We start from the raw sequence: 21,792 nt of genomic DNA on the forward strand, positions 1-21,792 counted from the left end.
CATTTCCCCTCCCCCCACCTTATCCCAGTTTCAATCTTCCAGCTCAGCACTATCTTCATGACCTGTCCCATCTATCAGTTTTCCTTTTCACTTATCTGCTCCTCCCTCCTCTCCGACCTATCACCTTTACCCCAACCTCGTCCATCTATTGCACTCTCAGCTACCCTAGAACACAGAACATAGAACAATACAGCCACAGAACAGGCCCTTCGGCCCACGATATTGTGCCGAACATTTGTCCTAGCTTAAGCACCTATCCGTGTACCTATCCAATTGCCGCTTAAAGGTCACCAATGATTCTGACTCTGCCACTCCCACAGGCAGCGCATTCCATGCCCCCACCACTCTCTGGGTAAAGAACCTACCCCTGACATCCCCCCTATACCTTCCACCCTTCACCTTAAATTTATAACCTTGTAACGCTCTGTTGTACCCGGGGAAAAAGTCTCTGACTGTCTACTCTATCTATTCCCTTGATCATCTTATAAACCTCTATCAAGTCACCCCTCATCCTTCTCCGTTCCAATGAGAATAGGCCGAGCACTCTCAACCTATCCTCGTACGACCTATTCTCCATTCCAGGCAACATCCTGGTAAATCTCCTCTGTACCCTCTCCAAAGCTTCCACATCTTTCCTAAAATGAGGCGACCAGAACTGCACACACAGTACTCCAAATGTGGCCTTACCAAGGTCCTGTACAGCTGCAACATCACCTCACGACTCTTGAATTCAATCCCTCTGCTAATGAACGCTAATACACCATAGGCCTTCTTACAAGCTCTGCCCACCTGAGTGGCAACTTTCAAAGTGAAGACGAGAAGATCATTGCCAACGGTACTGCAATTTCCTCTCTTGCTTCCCACATAATCCTGGATATATCCCCTCAGGGACGGGGGACTTGTCTATCCTCAAGTTTTTCAAAATGCCCAACACATCTTCCTTCCTAACAAGTACCTCCTCTAGCTTAACAGTCTGTTTCATACTCTCCTCTTCAACAATACGGTCCCTCTCATTTGTAAATACTGAAGAAAAGTACTCATTCAAGACCTCTCCTATCTCTTCCGACTCAATACACAATCTCCCACGACTGTCCTTGATCGGACCTACCCTCGTTCTCTTCATTCTCATGTTTCTCACATACGCATAAAAGGCCTTGGGGTTATCCTTGATCCTACCCGCCAAAGATTTTTCATGCCCTCTCTTAGCTCTCCTAATCCCTTTCTTCAGCTCCCTCCTGGCTATCCTGTATCCCTCCAATGCTCTGTCTGAACCTTGTTTCCTCAACCTTATGTAAGTCTCCTTCTTTCTCTTTACAAGACATTCAACCTCCCTCATCAACCAAGGTTCCCTCAAACAACAATCTCTTTCCTGCCTGACAGGTACATACATATCAAGGACACGTCGTATCTGTTCCTTGAAAAAGTTCCACATTTCAACAACATCCTTCCCTGACAGCCTATGCTCCCAACTTACGCTCCTCAGATCTTGTCTTGCAGCATTGTATTTACCCTTCCCCCAATTGTAAAACCTACCCTGTTGCACGCACCTATCTCTCTCCATAACCAAGGTGAAAGTCACAGAATTGTGGTCACCATCAGCAAAATGCTCACCCACTAACAAGCCCATCACTTGTCCCAGTTCGTTACCAAGTACCAAATCCAATATGGCCTCCCCTCTGGTCGGATAATCTACATACTGAGTTAGAAAAGCTTCCTGGACACACTGCACAAACACCACCCCGTCCAATCTACTTGATCTAAAGAGCTTCCAATCAATATTTGGGAAGTTGAAATTGCCCATGACTACTACCCTGTGGCTTCTGCACCTTTCCAAAATCTGTTTCCCAATCTGTTTCTCCACATCTCTGTTGCTATTGGGGGGCCTAGAGTAAACACTCAACAAGGTGACTGCTCCTTTCCTATTTCTGACCAGCCCATACTACCTCCAAAGGCAGATTCCCCTCAAACTGCCTTTCTGCTGCCGTTATACCATTTCTAGTTAGCAACGCCACACCCCCCCTCCTTTTTTACCACCCTCCCTAATCTTACTGAAACATCTGTAACTAGGAAACACCAACAACCATTCCTGTCCCTCTTCTATCCACATTTCCGTGATGGCCACAACATCGTAGTCCCAAGTACTGATCCACGCCTTAAGTTCACCACCTTATTTCTGATACACCTTGCGTTGAAGTATACACACTTGAACCCATCTCTGTGTCCGCAAATATTCCCTGTCAGTGCTACCTTCTCCACAGCCTCCCTACATTCTTGGACATCCTGAAAAACAGCTAACCTACTTGCTGGACTACAAGTCCAGATCCCATCCCCCTGCCAAATTAGGTTAAACCCCCCCGAAGAGTGCTAGCAAACCTACCTCCCAGGATAGCGGTGCCCTTCTGGTTCAGGTGCAACCCGTCCTGCTTGTACAGGTCCCACCTTCCCCAGAATGCAGTCCAATTGTCCAAATACCTGAAGCCCTCCCTCCTACACCATCCTTGCAGCCACATGTTCAACTGTACTCTCTCCCTATTCCTTGCCTCACTGTCATGTGGCACCGGCAACAACCCAGAGATGACGACTCTGTCTGTCTTAGCTTTTAGCTTCCAGCCTAATTCCCTGAGCTCCTGAATGACCTCCCTACCCCTTTTCCTACCTATGTCGTTGGTGCCAATGTGCACCAACGTACCAATGTACCTTCTCCCCAGCCCACCTCCCTCCCATTTATCTTTTCACCCCCGAGGCTCCCAGCCTCATTCCTGATGAAGGCTTTTGCCTGAAATGTCAATTTTCCTGCTTCTCGGATGCTGCCTGACTTGTGCTTTTCCAGCACCACTCTAATCTTGAGTCTGATCTCCAGCATCTGCAGTACTCACTTTCACCTGGTCATTTAAGGGGCCTACTTTTGAAATTTTGTTTGCTCGTCAGTCACACACCACTGATCAATGGGCACCCAGTAGTGGTAGTACATTGGATAGCCTCTCATCGATCTGTGTCTGGGCTCGGCCATAGTGGCCATCAACAAGTCCAGGCAGTGGGCTATGAAGGGGGTCAAAACTGTCCTTCTTTCATGGCTACATCCACATTCGAATGTCTGTGGAGAGGGAGCAGGCTGAGTCTGCTGGCATTGTAAAGGTTTCTGTGAGGCTGGGGTGTATCATCAGCAACTAACAACAATGTTTTAGTTTAATCTTGACATGTCTCCATTATTTTTTGTAAGTTTCCATTAATACTTTTGTTTTTTCTCTTGGGTTTTGATTTGTACCAGAGCATTAGTCTAGAACAGTTTAACTTAGGGACAAGGGAAGGGCATGAAAGGTGGGATTAGGGAATTGCTTAGCACATTGACAATTGCAAAAATAGCATAGGAAATGATGACTCAAATATTTTGGGTTAAAAATAAACAAAGTACTGTGAATGCTGAAGATCTGAAATAAAAACAAAGAATGCTGGAGAAACTCAGCAGGTTTGGCAATATCTTTGAAGAGAGAAACAGAGTTAACAACTTGAGACCAACATTTGACTCTTCTTTGGAAGATTGTGTGGATGGGAGTTTGAATGTGTAGGTAGAAGTGATCGGTTTAGAGGTGGAATGAGAATTAAGGATGGTAAGCATGAATAGAAGGATAAACATGCTGAGGAAGAGAAAAGACTTGACAGTGATGTTCTTGTCTCTGGTAAATGCCAGGTGGGTAAAAAGGCTAGGGTTACAGCAAGATCAAATGCATGCCTATGAATATGAGCTTACAAAGGGGAGGAGATATTGGGAAATCAGGAGGGAATAGAATTCAGAAGTGTAAAAGGGAAAGCGAAAAGGGAAATCAAGGATTGAATTCATTAGCTGAAGGAGGGTCTCTCAAATTCAAGAATAAGAAAATGGTGGATGATAGTAAGATAGGATGAAATGAGCTATAGTCCTTGATGGATACAAGGTAAGAGATAAGTAAGGAAGAGAGAAAGATCTGACTCAATGATAAAAGGGTGACCTTTTAGAGGTTTATAAAATCATGAGGGGCATGGATAAGATAAATAGAAAAAGTCTCTTCCCTGGGGTGGGGGAGTCCAGAACTAGAGGGCATAGGTTTAGATGAGAGGGGAAAGATATAAAAGAGACCTAAGGGGCAATGTTTTCAAGTAGAGGGTGGTATGTGTATGGAATGAGCTGCCAGAGGAAATGGTGGAGGCTAGTACGATTGCAACATCTGGATGGCTATATAAATAGGAAGGGTTTGGAGGGATATGGGCCAGCCTTCCTTCAGCCTTCCAAGCCTGTGCTGACACATTTGTCCTTCCATACTAAAATGGTCTTCACTTACAGGATCCATTATCCGTCTATTCCCTTCTTATTGAGGTATTTGTCCAGGTGCTTCTTGAATGCTGCTATTGTGTCTGCTTCCACCACCTCCTCTAGCAACGTGTTCCAGGCACTCACCACCATTTGTGTGAAAAGCTTGCCTCGCACATCTCTTTTAAACTTCCCCCTCTGCACCTTGAACCTGCGTCCCCTGGTCATTGACCCCTCCACCCTGGGGAAAAAAACTCATCCTTTCCACATCCTTTCCATGCCATTCACAATCTTGTAAACTTCTGTCAGGTTGCCCCTCAACCTCCCGAGTTCCATTGAAAACAAACCCATCCTTTCTTCGTAGCTAAAATCCCCCAAACCAGACAACATCCTGGTAAACCCTCCCCATTCATGCACATCTTTCTGACAGTGTGGTGACCAGAAGTATACGCAATATTCCAAGTATGACCGAACTCAAGTTTGACAAAGAAGAGTCAAGCGGAGAGATTACTGGCCTTCCTGCAGTGGAAATCATTTATTTTCCTTACTTAGGCTTTTGGAATCTTTCATAATTTCCTGCTACCTCAATTGTCCTCACTATCTACATTTTAAGGGAAGTCTGTGATGAAGCTCCAAAATGTGCTTCTGAATTTGTGCTGCACTGATCTTGCAGGACTGCAGACGCTGGAAAGTCAGAGTTGATAAAATGTGGAGCGGAGAAAAGCAAAGCGGGTCAAGCAACATCTGAAGAGCAGGGAGAGTTAACCTTTCGGGCTGGACCCTTCATCAGGGCGCATAGCAGTTTTTAAAAGTTTTATTTTGTTTTGTAAATGAATTGGTTGAATAATGACTAATTTCAGAGCATCAGCCAATTCATCCAGTGCATGGATAGGACCTTCCTTGATAGGATATCCCTGTCAGGCAGGGAGAAAGTGATAAGGTAAGAGAACTGTGGTTTGCTAAAGAGATTGTATCTCTTGTTAAGCAGAAGAGGGAGGCTTATGTGACATTGAAATTAGATGGTTCAGATGAGGCAATGGAGAGTCACAGATTAGCTAGGAAAGATTTAAAGGGAGAGTTAAGAAGAGCAAGGAGGAGACATAGGCAGTCTTTAGCAGGTAGAATAAAGGAGAACCCTAAAGCTTTCTATAGGTATGTGAGGAATAAAAGGATGACAAGGGTAGGAATAGGACCAGTCAAAGACAGAAGTGGGAAGTTATGTGTGGACCCTGTGGAGATCAGAGACGTGCCAAACGAATATTCCTCATCTGTTTTCATTCAGGAAAAGGAGAATATTGTACAGGTGAAGACTAGAAAGGATTGAGATTAGTAAGGAAGAGATGTGAAAGTAGATAAGTCCCCTGGGCTGAATGGGATTTATCCGAGGATTCTCTGGGAAGCTAGGGAGGAAATGGTGAGGCCTTTGGCCTTGGTCTTTGAGTTGTCATTGTTAACAGGTTTAGTACCAGAGGACTGGAGGATTGCAAATGTGCCCTTGTTCAAGAAGGTCAGTAGAGATAACCCAGGTAATTATAGGTAAGTGAGCCTTATATCTATTGTAGGAAAAATTTTGGAAAGGATTATAACAGATAGGATTTATAATAGTCTGGCAAGCAATAATTTGATTGGAGATAATCGACATGGCTTCGTCAAGGGCAGGTTGTGTCTCACAAACATCATTGAGAGAAGGTGACCAAGCGCCTTGAGGGTAGGGTAGTTGATGTGGTGCACATGGACTTCAGTGAAACCTCTGATAAGGTTCCACATGGTATGCTTTTGGAGAAAATGCAGAGGCATGGGATTGAGGGTGATTTAGCAGTTTGAATTAGAAACTGGCTTTCTGTAAGAAGGCAGCGAGTGGTGATTGATGGAAAATATTCAGCCTGGACTCTGGTTACTAGTGGTGTGCCACAAAGATCTATTTTGGGTCCACTGCTGTTTGTCATTTTTATACTTGACTTGGACGCAGGCATAAGTGGATGTGTTTGTAAGTTTGCAGGTGACACTAAAGTTGGTGGAGTAGTGGACAGTGTGGAAGAATGTTGCAGGTTGCAGGTTGGATAAACTGCAGAATTGGGGTGAGAGGTGGCAAAATGGAGTTCAGTGCAGATAAATGTGAGGTGATTCACTTTGGGAAGAATAACAGGAAGGCAGAATACTGGATCAATGGAAAGATTCTTGGTAATGTGGATGTGCAGAGGGATCTTGGTGTCCATGCTAATAGATCCCTGAAAACTGCCACCCAGGTTGATAGTGCTGTCAAGAAGGCATACAGTGTGTTGGATTTTATTGGTAGAAGGATTGAGTTCTGGAGCCGTGATGCAATTTTACAAAATGCTAGTGCAGCCTCAATTGGAATATTGTGTACAGTTCTGGTCACCCCATTACAGGAAGGATGTGGAAGCATTGGAAAAAGTGGAGAAGAGATTTACCAGGATGTTGCGTGGTCTGGAGGGAAGGTCTTATGAGGAAAGGCTGAGGGACTTGGGTCTGTTTTCATTGAAGAGAAGAAGGTTAGGAGGGGATTTATTGGAGATATACAAGATGATTAGAGAATTAGATAACATGGCCAGTGAGAGTCTTTTTCCTAGGATGATGATGTCAGCTTGTACAAGGGGGCATAGCTGCAAATTGAGGGGTGATAGATTTAAGACAGATGTCAGAGGCAGGTTCTTTACTCAGAAAGTGGTAAAGGTGTGGAATGCCCTGCCTACCAATGTAGTTAACTCAGCCACATTAGGGCATTTAAACAGTCCTTGGATAAGCATATAGATGATAATGGGATAGTGTAGGGGGATGGGCTTAGATTAGTTCACAGGTTGGTGCAACATCGAGAGCCGAAGGGCTTGTTCTGCACTGTATTGTTCTATGTTCAATGCAGAAACAAGACACATATTTGAAATTTTCCTTCTATTTAAACTGGCAAGTACAAAAGCACATAGTAAGAATCAGTACGGCTAGAGAGGGATTGATTCAGGAAGTGACAGGCCCAAAAATATTCATCTGAAAATACACCTTTAAATCCAGAGATCTGAACAATGAACAGGATTAGTACGCCTTCTCTACGACATGCTGTATACATAGAAAGGCAGGTGCTGTAACCCGTCCTTTCAAAACAACTTAAAATACCAATAGTGGAATGATTTGCATAAGTTTACACATCATTATCATGCTCTTTGACACAATTTAGTGATGACAGGTTGAAAATCAAACATTGTGTAAGACCAAGATTACATTGGTTAGCTCACAGTATTAGACAAACAACTTTTTAACAATCCATTTAAAAATGGTGATTTGAAGAAGCTGCTTTGAATGATCAAGTGTAGTTTTACTGCAAATTCCATAAAGGCTGTCCTGTGATGCCTTGGTAGACCCCCTACTCTTAGACTAGGAAGCCCCAAGTTCAAATCCCACATGCTCCAGAGATATGTAATAATATCTCTGTGGGGGCAGCTGCTGCCAAGGTATGGTGGGGAAAGACCACCATGTATGGTCCCTCTGCTGAAGAATAAAGGGTGCTCATTCAGTAATTGGGCCCTACTGTTTCCTCAGCTATCGGCCAAGAGGTTGTTTGTAAATATAGAGTATGGTGGACATCAAACACTTAATTTGTTGTCTGTAAGTAAAAAGAGTACAGATCTGAGCAGATTCATTAACTGTCCATGTACCAAAGATTTATTTTCTGTGAATAAAGTACATTTTTGAAATAAAAAGTCTCTGTACAGGTGAATTAGCGAAATCGATTACTGCAAATCTTTTTAAATTGCTACATCTTCCTTTACCCAAAAGATATTTTCCATTTGCATTTTAAATTTGTATTCTTCTATGAAGTTATAAAACCTCATATTTACAGAGCACCTTTTAATGCCACAGCGCATTTCATAGTACTTTACTGGTGAAGTATTGTTTGATGTGCAGTCATTACTGCAACATATGAAAATACCATTGCCAATTTACAAAAACAAATTATCCCTCAAGTAAAGTTTTGACAATGACATGATAATATATATTTGTGATTGAGGGATAATTATCGGATATGACTCTGGGGAGTATTTCCCTGCTGTTCTTCAAAATAATATCACGCAATAGTTTGACTTCACTGAGGAGGGAGTCAATGTCTTAGTTTCATATCTCATCCTAGAGATGACAGTGCATTATAGTGCTCTTTCAGAAGTACAGTGGAGTGTCAGCCTAGACTTTTGCATTGAAGTATCTGGAGTGAGACTTGAAACCACAATTTAGTGAGTCTGGGAGGAATATCTGCAACGTCTACTCCAGCACCATGTCATTGTGCATCTCTGCATCTTTCAACACTGGATTTTAATCACTCTACTACAGACAGGTATGCCTTCACCTACATGGGCCTGAAGCTGTGGAATTCCCTCCATACACCTCTACCCATCTACCTTCCTTTAGAATTCAGTTGAAAACCCATCAAGCTTTTGGCTACTTGACCCTAATATCTGATTTGCCATCTTGGTTTCAAATTTTGATTAGTACCATTCCTGTGAAGTGCCTAGGGATGTTTTAAAAAATTAAAAGGTGCAATGCAAATGCAAGTTGATGTTGTATTTATACCAATGTTACTGCAACTAGAAGAAAGGCTGAGATTGTTGGACTTTCTAACAATGCTGAATTAGATGGCAAAAGAGAAGAAAAGGCTCATCACAAAGAATCTTTTAAAATATAGAACACGTTAAATCTTTCTCTCATTTTTAGAGTCTAACACTCTTAGATTGTGAACTACTTTTGCAACAAATATCAGAGAGGATTTTCAAAGCTTAAAGGAAAATCATTGAACCTATTCATAGGGTTATTGAGAATATAGCTTTTAGCAATGTTGTGAACTGTATGTCAGCACATCATATGTCTTCTATGATGTGACAAATGTATTGTCATTATTTACCTGTAAGGCCTTATGTTAACTTGTCATGGTGTATCTTACCATATGTTGATGTTTGTTTTGAGAATTTCTCACTAACTCATGTTAAAAGGGTACTTATAATTAAGATTGATTTTAACTAGGTAAATAAATGGTAAACATAGCATCACACAGTACAGAAGATCAAGTCTGTGTCAGCTTTTTGAAAGAACTGTCCAGTTAGTCCCATTCCCTGATCTTTCCTTTGATTTTTTTTTCTGAGTATTTGTCCAATTCCAACTTGAAAGTAATAATGGAATCTGCTTCCATCTTCCATTCAAGCAGCACTTCACAACAACTCACTGTATAAATGCACTTCTTCCCGATCATCCCACTAGTTCAATTTCTAGAATGCAGAATGAACAGAACAACAGCATTACCCTACCCAAGCAAAGCAGCACCCTGTTCAGAGCAGAGTGAATTAATTTGTAACATAGGGTACCTTCTTATTTCTTGCAATTTCTATTTAATTTATGGAATTTTATGCTGGAAATCTGCAGAAAATTATTCTGATCGATGATGCAAATTAGAAAATCTCGACATTTTAAAAGTTGGTGCTCATTTATGGGTTGTGTGCAATCTAAAATGTGTCTTGCATGATTGCCTCGAAAGGATTGAAATGTGATCATTTACTTCCATTTTTCATTCTTAAGCTGACTATCATTAGCAACAATGGCTTGCATTTTATAGCACCTTTAATATGGTATAATATCCCAAGGTAATCTACAGGAGCATAGTCAACAAAAATTGACAGAGTTGCATCAGGAGATTTAGATCACATGACCAAAGCTTGGTGAAAATGACTGGTTTCGAGGAGTATATTAAACAAGGAATGAGAGCAGGAAAGTTGGAAAGAAGTATGAAAAGGACTCCAGAGCTTAGGGACTTGGTGCTTTTGAGTTCAGTGTGACTCTCCTTCAGAAATGAAAGGACCTTTCAGTTGGAAACCTTCAAAGGGCACCTAAGGTTGCACAGATGAGACTGCATTGAAAATAAAATCTCACCAATAAATATATGAATTGTTTGATTTGAATTGTTATTGTCACATGTAGCTGAGATACAGATAAAAGTATTGTTTTGCATGCTATCCAGGCAGATTATACCTTACATGAGTACATCAGGATAATAGAACAGAATGCAGAACATAGTGTTACAGTCACAGAGAAGGTGCAGAGAAAGATCAATTTTAATATACAATAGGTACATTCAAAAGTCTGACAACAACGGGAAAGAAGCTGTCCTTGAATATGTTGATGTTATTTTTCAAATTTTTGTACCTTCTGCCCAATGGAAGATGGTGGATGAGAGTATAACCAGGGTGGGAAGGGGTCTTTCCTAAGGCAGTGGGAAGCGTAGATGGAGTCAATGGAAGGAAGGCTGTTTTTTGTGATGGACTGGACTGCATTCACAAATCTCTGTCATTTCTTACTGTAATGGGCAGAGCAGTTGCCATACCAAGCTGTAATGAATCCAGTTAGGATGCTTTCTATGGTCTTGGTTTAATGAAGCAGATTGCAGCTACAGTACAGATTATTTAAACCAGTCCTACAGCTGGAATGACAGTCAAACAGACAAGTGAAGATTGATAATTCTGCTTTAACTTCATTTACAGGTTTGCTAATGACACGACCATGGTGGGTTGGATCTTAAACAATGACAGAGTACAAGAAAGAGATAGACAGCTTGGTGGCATGGTGTGAAGACAACAATCTCTCCCTCAATAAAAATTGGTAAGAGTCACAGAGGACATGCCAAATTTCCTTGGCCTTCTGAGGATGTGAGGCATTGGTGTGCTTTCTTAACCATAGTGTTGACATGGATGGACCAGGGCAGATTGTTGTTGATCCTTACTCCAAGGAACTTGAAGCTCTCGAGCATCTCAGCACCACTGACACAGATAGGGGCGTGTCCTACACTCTGCTTCCTGAAGTCAATGACAAACTTCTCCATTTTACTGACATTAGGGAGAGATTGTTGGCTTTACACATGCCACTTAACTCTCTATCTCTTTCCTGTACGCCAACAGATCTTCACTTGTCTGTTGGACTGTGATAGAATAGCGAAGAAGGCATTTGGTAGGCTTGCTTTATTGGTCAGTGCATTGAGTATGGGAGTTGGCAGGTCATGTTGCAGCTGTACAGGACATTGGTTCAGCCATTTCTGGCATATTGCATGTAATTTTGGTCTATCTTCTATAAGAAAGGATTGAAAGTTGAGGGGTTCAGAAAAGATTTGCAAAGACCTCAAGAAAGTGGTAACAATAATGACAGACGAGTTGGACTTGTTTGAGCAGAATCCTTTTTTGTTAATTAATTCGGCATTATGAAAATGTAGTATTCTCAACATGAAATGCATACAATTGATAGTATCCTGGACCTTACAAATCCCATTGCACAGGCTATATCATGGGGACAAGACATTAATTGATGTGATCTTGCACAAACTGTATTTGTACAATCCTCGAATCATTTGTGGGTTGATGATTGGGAGATTCCACACAGGGCCCCAGTGAATGTCTGATGGCTATTGGAACAGGATAGCCCTTGGAGCACGAGTCCCACTCAAGCTGATATCGCAGTTCTGTTACTGTGTCCCAAGGTATTCTCAGTCTGCGCCTGCACTGAGAATCAATCATCCAGAAGAAATGACAGTTTGGGTTGATGTACTCTTGGCCTTCTCAGTCTCCTCTGCTATCCTGCAAAGGGGATCTTCTGCTGTTGATTCTTTATGTGGAGGATGTTTGGCATTCTGGAGACTACTCTTGTTATTCCTGGGCTTGCTGATATCTTTCATTTTCTTCAATGTGTCAACATTATCTTCATCTAACTATAAAAGTGATGATAACACCAGCCTTGTTTGATCCACTCAGTAAGCGTGCAATTAACTAATGTGGGGAATATCAAAACTGTAATACCTTAACATAATACCTGATTGATACAACAGGACATGGAGGCTCCTACAGGAGGAGGGAATTAAATTGATTCTATGTGGACCTGTAAGATATTATACCTAGTGTAGCACAATCTTGTCATTGTGGAGTTTGCACATTCTCCCTGTGTCTGCGTGGGTTTACCGTGGGTACTCCGGTTTCCTCCCATTGTCCAATGATGTGCAGGTTAGGTGGATTCACAAGCTAAATTGCCCACAATTTCCAGGAATGTACAGACTAGGTGGATTAGCCATGGGAAATATAGGGATAGGGTATGGATGTGGGTCTGGGTTGGATGCTCTTCAGAAGGTCAATGTGGATTCAATGGGTCAAATGGCCTGCTTCCAGACTGTAGGGATCCTATGATGCTGCTTTACGAAGCAAGGTGGATTAATTTGACATAATCAATTACATTGCCATATATGAAACCAAGGTTTGTAATATGTATAGTTGGTCAAGGCACAATTTCTCATGTAGAGTAATTTGATGCCAGCTGTGTATCATCATTAAATCTTCATACCTGATTAATTACCTGCTGCAGATGAACCACAATTGCACCCTGCCCCAACAGACACAATAAACTTACTCTACCAACTGTGAGTATGCTGTGTCCTTTTGTATCACTGTTCCTGTAAACCTTGATTTGGAGGGCTTGGTGTTGGACTAGGGTGTAGAACGTTAAAAATCACACAACACCAGGTTATAGTCCAACAGATGATGGTGCAGTGCTCCAAAAGCTAGTACTTCCAAATAAACCCATTGGACTACAACCTGGTGTTGTGTGATTTTTAACCCTGCAAACCTTGCTAGATTTGAAGCTTCAAATGTTTTACTTAATTATCAATATTGGCCATTTTTCCCCTCAGTCCTTTGCCTATGCATAGACATGTCATTACCACAACACTCTGTTTCGCCTCCCCCCCAACCCCCTTGGTGGTGCTGACTTGTGAAAATAAACCTCCTGCAATTCCTCACGTTTTTCTTGCTATATCAGATCCCAGTATTATATTTGGAGTTACCCCCTACTTAATATTTTCCCCCTTCAACTAGCATAATGGTTCCAGTTCCCATAGTTGAGTTTCCTATTTTCCCCTACAGGTGCCTGATACGCCTCTTTGATGAATACTGCACAGACCCTGAGGACTGACTGTCTCCCACAATTCAGGATGTCCCAAATGCGGACAGTCCTGACTGAGACAAGCTGAACAAGCCTCTATGGCTCGCTGTACCTGTAAACCCCCCGTTATCGAAGGGGATAGGAGATCAGATCTCTTGCGAGTAACAAAAAACATAAATACAATACATTTCAGCTGCCTGGCTTTGTCTGCATGAGAAAGCATGACAAAGCAGAGATGATCTGAGTCATCCAAATAGGTGCAAAATGAGTTAGCTCTAAGAAAGCAATTAAAGAGCCCTGAGCTGTATCCTGTGCAGATGCATGAGATGGGTATATGTCACTCTGTGCAAAGTGATCTGGTAGGAGAACGGAAATATGAGGTGCTTAGCTCCAAAGTACAGTGGCGAAATGCTGATGTGATGAGACTGGTGTTTTGATAACGTCAACTTCTGTGGACGGAGGCTAGAGGCAGTCATTTTAGTCCATGCATCATGCCCTGAGATGTTGGGGAATGCTGGCTAAGGTGGAGGCCCAAGTAAGACTCCAGCCAGCAGTAGGCCCAGCTACTGCTCTGACTCTCATGTCTGGAATTGTCATAATCTAGTTTCTCACTGGCCCCTTGGATAATAGCAACCTGCATATAAATAAGGCAAGGTTAGGTTATAATGAGATGCTAATATATGGAAATAGGACTCTAGCCTCACACTAGTTAGATTCTCAGATAGTTGAAATTTTGAGGAAAATCAGATTTTGTTTTTGCTCAACATGGGAGAATCTCATATTTTGTTGTTTTTCTGGCCATATTCTTCCAAATTTCTTGTCATAGCCCATGCCACTCAGGGCTAGTAGAGTCCCAACCAAAAATCCTTTAATGCAGTGACCTTTGAGGAATGCCAAATTTGATCAAAAGTGTACGTTAACACTGAAGACCTGAGCTGAGACAGTCACAAGCATGAAGCCAAATGAAATTAACGTAAGATGTCAAACCTCCCTCCATCTCCAGTTCTCCCTTTCAGGATTCTCTCTCTTCAAATTGACAACGCCGAGTTTCTCCCGGGGAAAGGCAGCTAATCTTGGGTCTATGAAGCTATGAGTCTAAGAGCACTAAACCAATATAGCATCTGTCGTAGAAAGCAAAACGCTGCAAAACGCAGTCGAGGAGTTAAACCCATCCACTGTATCTATTTACTGACTGTATGACAATTAATGCCTGATTAATAATTACAGCCTCCTTATCACGTCCTCCCAGAGGCTGTAAAATTCTTATCTGCAATAGGCAGCTTGACTGGATTGAGCCCCCCCCCAGTCCACGCTGAATGGCAAATCAAAAGCCCAGGCCCACAATAGCTGCAAACAGCAAAGTATTGACACGAACTGCACGCCCACACCGCTCACCTTCACCACTTTCACTATTTCATTTCAAAGACTTACATACCCTATAAAAAAAATTTAAAACTCACCGCCCCCCGCCCCGCTCCCCCGACCCCCAATTCACTGCAGTGAACAGCCAAATCTTTCGTTTATTTTCCAAAGATTATTACCAAAAGGAGGGACAACCTTCAGCCAAAGTAAACATTTGTGTAAGCTCGTTTGTCCTTTCCCGACTTGGCGGAGTGACTAATTGGAGTTTCGGCAGCGGGCCCTGAGGAGGCTGCTTTAAACGAGATTTATTGTGGGAATTGAGCTGCTGTCTGACTGAAGTCACTTTCCTTTGGACCTGAAAAAGTAAACTAGTGTAGTGTTTACTGTCACTGCCGCCGTGACTACTGCCTGAAGACCGGGACAATGCAAATCATCAGAACGGGGAAGTACTGAGGCACGATGCAAGTTGGACCTTTTTTAAAGAAACCGATGACCCTTTTCGATAAGACTAAGCATCCAAACGCTCATTTTCAGTTTCAAGACTAATCCAGATGGATCAATTAAAGGCGATGCATACATGAAGCAGTTCTGTTTTGTCAAATGTAGATCCTACTAGAGTGTCCTGAAAGAGTGCCGGTTAGAATTGCAGGTGCAGTACTTTTGTGGGCAGTGGAAAGCGCAATGAATAGTAAGGATTTTTTTAAAACTCAAACCCACTGGGGCAGTTTTGCAACCACATGATAATCCCTGTAATCGGATTATGTAAATTCCTACTCCACAAAGTAAAGTCCCATAGCAGTCTGTCACTTTGAAACAAAGCACTTGAGGGAAAAAAAATTAATAACTGCATAAATTAAAAACAATAAAAGGCCACAGCAAATGATGAGAATGCTGATTTACTATATATACTGACAAAATTCAATTGTATTAAGGCGTTGTCCCAGCAGCAGTCTGTTGGTTAACAACCGTTGAAGGATATGTTAACAGTAACCATTTACCTCCTCCCAAAGTGTTTCATGCCAAATATTGCATTTCCATTTTTCAAAAAAAAATTGCTGTGGGTGCTGTGCTATTTCTGATTCCATTACCGAATATAAATGTGTGGCAGAATCACAACCTGTCAAAGGGCGATCACTCAGCATCACACAAGATGTGTCCAATTATTTGGAAAGGTGATAAAGGTTTTAAATTCCAACACCACGATATGTTCTCCAAGCGGTTGACTGAAACATAAGTTTCCTATCTCTATTTTTGTTCTGCGGCGGGCTTAAACAGCCTTGGGTCTTTCTAACGTAATAAAATGTCTTACCCGTTCGAATATTGTCCAAAGCATCATTCACCTTTTCAGAGCAAACGACACTCTTGGATCGAAAATGGAAGGTTTTTTTTTAAATGGAACAAAAACGGGAAGGGTGCCTGACGCATTGTGCTGCCAGTCTCCAAGGAGATAAATATATTCACTTGTAGCACATAGTGGGGACACATGTCAAACAAAGGGACAGCCACAATATAAGTGGCAGCAGCTCCCTCGGTTCTCCACCCCACCCCGCCCCCAAACAAAATCCACAGCACGGGGCCGCACGGAGTGTGAGGATCACTGTTACTGCTGCACACCGCACTGTGCAGGTCGTATCTGAGCTCCTTCAGCCTGGTGTCATCAGCAGCAGCCAATACTTCTTGAAGCAGGTAAGGGATAATTCTAGGATTTACTTGACACAGGAGTAGGACAAGACTTCAGATAGATGCATCATAGTAAGAATGTGGACCCTGTGTGTTTTCAACAATGTAACTGTAAATAGCGGTCATACCTTTCTGCGACTAATTGTTTCCTGAATCTCTACATCTTGTGTTAAAAATAGCAGTCACTTTCCTCCAAATGTGCTTCTGTTTGTATTATTTATTATCCACGAATCAGATTTAGGTTGCAATAACTGATTTGGCAACTTGTATCCTGTTTCATTAATTGGTAGTTAGATTCTGCAAATTTGATGAAGGCAATCTAAGCCTATTTAATCACAATATATTGATAATGAGGTATGATATATTGCATTCTGATCAAGCTACAGTTTTGTTGGCTTTTTTCTGTTACTTTTTCTTCAATATTGTGCCTTGAACATCATAATTCCATTCTGCTGCAGTGTAATATGTTAACTGTCATTAGGAATGGTTTGTTTAATAAATAAGAATCCCAATTTTAAACCAGCCAGATTTTAAAAGATGGAATCTGGATATCATGGGGTCGAGAAATATTTTTCATCATCATGCAAGACAGTAGAGGCCACGGAAGAGAATCAAAGATGTGTTTAGGATCCTTTTCTGATTTTGTTTGAGGATGTATGGCAAATAGAATCCAACTTTAATACCCAAATTAATATATCACACATCACACATTAATTATGCTTTTTCTATGCAGCCCATGACTGAGAAATTGATGATTACAAAATAGCATCCCAACTAGTGAAGGTTGGACTCTCAATTAAATGTATCAAGCTTTTTTCAGGATATTTTTGCCAAGACTTGTCACTAATAAATGAGGGAACAATTTATGTACATTTCTGAATGTATTGATGAGAATGAAGCAGAATTTTACAACAATGGTTTCAGGGATGAGATATTTTAATAATGATAGAAGATTGGAGAACATTAGGATTGTTTTTCTTGTAGAGGAGCAGATTGCGAGAGATATGAAAGAGGTTTTCACAATCATGGGGTACTGGGACAGATGAGATGGGTAAAGACCGTTCCGATTCATAAAAAGCATTGAGAGGTCATAAATTTAAAATAACATTAATAAAATGCAAAATGAGAAAAAACAGTTTCACACAGTAGGTACCTAAGGTTTGGAATGCGATGCCCGGTAGCATGTTGGAGGAGGTATTTGAGGTATTCAAGAGGGCATTTGATGATAATGAAGAGAAACAATGTGCAGGATTATAGGGAAAGGGCAGAAGAATTGCACTTAGTCATAATTCTCATCCAGAAAGCTAGTGCAATTACAATGAGCCAAAAAAGCTGTCTACTGCTCCATAACAATTCTGTGAATTATATGAAAATATACGAGGAAGCATTGAAGAGGCCATTCTAGCCTTTATGCCTTTTCTAGCATACAATCTGTTTATATCTAATCTGTATCTTAATTCTTTTCATTTGCCTTGATTCTGTAACTCTAATTAACATACTTACTGAACTTTTTTTTAACCAGTATCAGTTTTGATATCCACAACTATAAGAGCATGACCTCAATGACAACATAATTTATTTTGTGATTTTGGTGAAGGAATAAATGTTGGCCTGGCCACTGATATTCATTCAGAGCTAATCGTAAACTGGATTTTATTATTATTTGGTAACAGGGCACTTGTTAAATCCCAACCCATCCCCCAGCCACAACAATTTTTTGGGAGAGAGAGGTTCTGATTTTTAAGAGACTTTGTGCGGAGAAGTGAATCAGCACTGAATGACTTGGTTTAAATTTAGAGGCTATCCACTTAATCTGTGATATTCTTATAATTTAGCCCCTTTAGCCTTTGTATTTTACTCATGAGTTGACACTGCACTGCTTCCATGATCAATATGACCTTCTCAAAGTGTAGTGCCACAATTGAGCAGGGGATTGCAGCTGGGGTTTGGCCTAATGTATGGGATATAGAGATTGTTGTACTTAACTAGTGGTATTCATCCTTAAGACTAGACAGTTGCCCATTCTAGCAGCAGCACCATATATAGTATTTGAGCAGAAAGGCTGTATTGAGGTGGGACAGAGGGCAGAGATTATGAAAACAGAAATATGGACATCACAAAATGAATATGATTATAATGATCCATCTGTGGTGTTTTAGATTACATAAGTATTGAAGTTACAATAAAACACCCATGTCTGACTACTATAACCACTATAAATTTTGACTTTAAATGTTGCCTTTGTTTAAGATCCAACTCAACTGACTTGAAACCGCTTGCTTAACATAGAATCATGATGAAACAGGAATGGGAAACAGTGTCAATTTGAACATTGAAAATTACTGATGAATAATAATATTAAAATCTTTAACAGGAAAATTAATAATGAAAAATGTTAAAATCTTTAACAGGAAAGGGTCTATACTGTACAGTATATTATTGTCCATTACCCAGCCAAACCACCGATTTTAACAAATGCTCTGCTACTTAGCAATAATAAAACTGAATTTACATTTAGATCCCAAATGAATGAATCCCAGTGACAGGGCCAACACTTATTGCTCAATCAACATCTCAAAACAAATTACTGTATCTGGTCATTATCACATCGTTGTTTGTGGGAGGATGCTTTGCCAATTTTGACCACTGCGCAGCGTTCCTGCTAATTATTTTTTCTTTTGCTTAGACCCCAAGGTCCTTGTGCAGCAGAAGAATTGAATGTAAATGCTGCAAACTGTGTCACCATGCTGGTCGCAGTGCACAACCCCTCAGAGCAGCTGCATGCATACAGGCACGCAGCTCAGGGGGTGCATTGCTGCTGTGTCTTCTACATTACAATCACTTTGAGATGTCCCGGTTGTTGTGAGAAGTGTTTTATGAAGTGAGAAGTGTTTTTTTGGGTTTGGAATTTGGTGCAGAAAGAGATTTGGTGAGTTGCTGTAGATGTTACATTCTAATGCCAATCTGCAGATTGGTGAAGCGAGTGAATACTTAACTTGGTATATGTGGTGCCAATTAAGTGGGCTACTGTGTCCTGGATGGCGTCCAACTTTTTGAGTGTTTTTGGAACTGCACCCAACCAGGCAAGTGGTGAATATTTCATCACACTCCTGACTTGTGCCTTGGAGATGATGGACACACTTTAGGGAGTCAGGAGATGTGTTAATTGCCTGCAACATTCCAAGTGTAACCACCATATTTAGACTGAATATTATTCTTGACTTATTTGTAAAATATTACAGTTGCACTTCTATTGCAGAGCTGCCGAAAAGGATGACTAAAAAGGTTTTCACCAACACAAGGGAGAGATGGAGGCAGCAAAACGTAAACAGCGCCTTTGCAGAGTTGCGTAAACTGGTCCCGACTCACCCTCCAGATAAGAAACTGAGCAAAAACGAAATTTTGCGCCTGGCGATGAAATACATCGATTTCCTGGTGAAGCTGCTTAAAGATCAAGGAATAGATCAAGAAAGTGGGAAGTTTAGCAACTCAGCATCCTTTCCGGAGGTTACCCACGGATGGTCCCCAGGACAGAGAGTACCGGAGGATGGGAGCAGCACCCCTTCACCAGTGTCAGGTAGCAGCAGCGGGAATGAGAGATCAGTGAGTCCCAGCAGCTTACCCGAGGACCAGCCCTGCGCAGCCGACAGCGCCGTAGCACCGTCCACTGCCATTCTGTATCAGTTTGCTCTGTTAAAAAAGTTAAATGTTTTGTAGCTCCTAGAAAGCGTCATGTTCCCTAAATGTGTGCTTGTCCATATTTAATTCTTCCCTGACCTCCGCGAAACGCTGGTCACAAAATCCTTTATATCTGTTCACAACAACAACAAAAAATAATAACTGGAAACAAAATAAATTCCGGCATCATTGCCGTGACATTCATACACAAGCCAAAGGTGTTGAGGACCACACTGGTAAATGATTACACCTCGGGTAGTGAATTCCGCTATGAAGCACGAATCGTTTTATTTCTAAACTCCACCCGTTGGATTATTAACATGCTGCCCTTTTCTAAACTTAGACTGACCGGGCCGGGGGGAACGGAATCTTCCTGAGGGTAATGATTTTGAATTCAATGGGAAACCGGCCGGATGCAGTATTGAAAATCTACCGGCGTAGGGGAGGATACATTTCCACTTCATTTGCAGATGCTAGGTTTTGTGGTGGGTAGCGCTGCCGATACCAATTTGTGTGCAATAATGTACTACAGGAATTTCACTCACCTGCGACAAACCGTGCAGCCAAGTCTCTTTAACAATTTGGTGCATGTCTGAGCTGACCTTCCTCCGTGGAAACTGGTTAACCTCAACTGGAGCTCAGTCCTCGGACGAGAATCAGTGATATGAGCACATTTCACTGACTGATGCATTCTGTTACTTTAGTTCCAATAATTATATTGGTTTTATTTTATTCTTTCTGGTGGATGGAATTTGTAAAATAAGATTTCACAAAGGCATAAACATAATTTTTTTCTCTCTCGTGAGATTACAAATGTAAGTTTGTGAGCCGTTGTACAGAGGGGAAGAGTGGGATCGTGTCAGTGTCCAAAGGCTTCACTGAGATTTAACTGCTGTCCACTGCATGCCTATCGAGTCTGTAAATCTAATCCATAATCAAGTACACTTCTAAACGCCTTACGGGAAATATGTGTATATTGCTCTCTGAATGTTTGAACAATTCCTTGATATTTTTACTGTTTTGTTTCTGTCCTAGCTAAATTGGTATTACTTTAACTTAATTAACTAAAAGTATATTAATATATTGGGAAAAGGAAAAAAATGTTTTGTTGAGCTAGCCAAAGAGTCTGCAAATTTATAAAATGCCTGTGGTTGTCTTTACTAACGATCAGCAAAGAGGATGATAGAATATAGTGCTGTACAGGCATTTCAAACTGACTCAGTTCTGAGTTTAATGTATTTATTACTAAATGTTTTTAAACCAATCACATTGTAGCCTCATGATCACTGGTACTTTCAAATAAATATATGTATTCTGTGTAACTTGCTAGAATATACTTTGTTGTCTGTAAGCCTTTAATCATAAAAGTGGCAAAGGCAAGGGAAAATAAAGAAAAGTGAGTCAAACATGTCTGTCTCTTTCAATTGTTGCTGTTGTTCTTCATCAGGGCCTCCCATCTTACAAGCCATTTCTTAACTGAATAGACAGGTAATGCTACTACTGGATAAAGAGATTAATGCACATTTACCAACTGGCAATATCCTTTTCCTTTCAAAGGAAACATGCATTTTCAAAAAATTACCACCTCCCAGAGTTTAGTTTAGAAGATGGTCTGATCACTGTTTCTCAACAATCTTTCAATCTTTGAATCATTCTCAACCAACATTTCTCAAATGTTTCCAATATATTTTTTCTTCATGTATTTTAGAACTCTTTCCTGGTAGCTCAGCGGGCTACCCATTGACTGGTGGAGCCAAAGGGACCCAAATTTTGGTGCTTAGATTATGATAAGTTTGTTATTGTTATCTAGGGTTGCAATA

At 41.2% G+C, this 21,792-nt stretch overlaps 1 protein-coding gene and 1 long non-coding RNA gene across 3 annotated transcripts in view; one reads left to right on the forward strand and one right to left on the reverse strand.

Annotated features, from left to right (window-relative positions):
* LOC140489357 (uncharacterized) overlaps window positions 1-16,008 on the reverse strand; it is a 37,040-nt gene extending 21,032 nt beyond the window's left edge. Inside the window, exon 1 of the long non-coding RNA XR_011963124.1 lies at window positions 15,924-16,008. This is a non-coding gene — a long non-coding RNA (uncharacterized lncRNA). The remainder of the gene's footprint in view (window positions 1-15,923) is intronic.
* A 101-nt stretch (window positions 16,009-16,109) lies between these two features.
* On the forward strand, window positions 16,110-21,367 carry tal2 (T-cell acute lymphocytic leukemia 2). 2 transcript variants are annotated; one of them, XM_072588819.1, is made up of 2 exons: window positions 16,110-16,300; window positions 19,554-21,367. In XM_072588819.1, the coding sequence occupies exon 2, from the start codon at window positions 19,568-19,570 to the stop codon at window positions 20,009-20,011; it is 444 nt and encodes a 147-aa protein (XP_072444920.1). In that variant the 5' UTR covers window positions 16,110-16,300; window positions 19,554-19,567; the 3' UTR covers window positions 20,012-21,367. The 2 variants fall into 2 exon arrangements, with proteins under 2 accessions (XP_072444920.1, XP_072444930.1); XM_072588829.1 differs by lacking the exon at window positions 16,110-16,300 and adding an exon at window positions 19,157-19,223.
* The last annotated feature ends 425 nt before the right edge of the window (window positions 21,368-21,792 follow it).

Source organism: Chiloscyllium punctatum, chromosome 2, assembly GCF_047496795.1.
Source record: "Chiloscyllium punctatum isolate Juve2018m chromosome 2, sChiPun1.3, whole genome shotgun sequence".
Classification (NCBI taxonomy): Eukaryota; Metazoa; Chordata; class Chondrichthyes; order Orectolobiformes; family Hemiscylliidae; genus Chiloscyllium; species Chiloscyllium punctatum.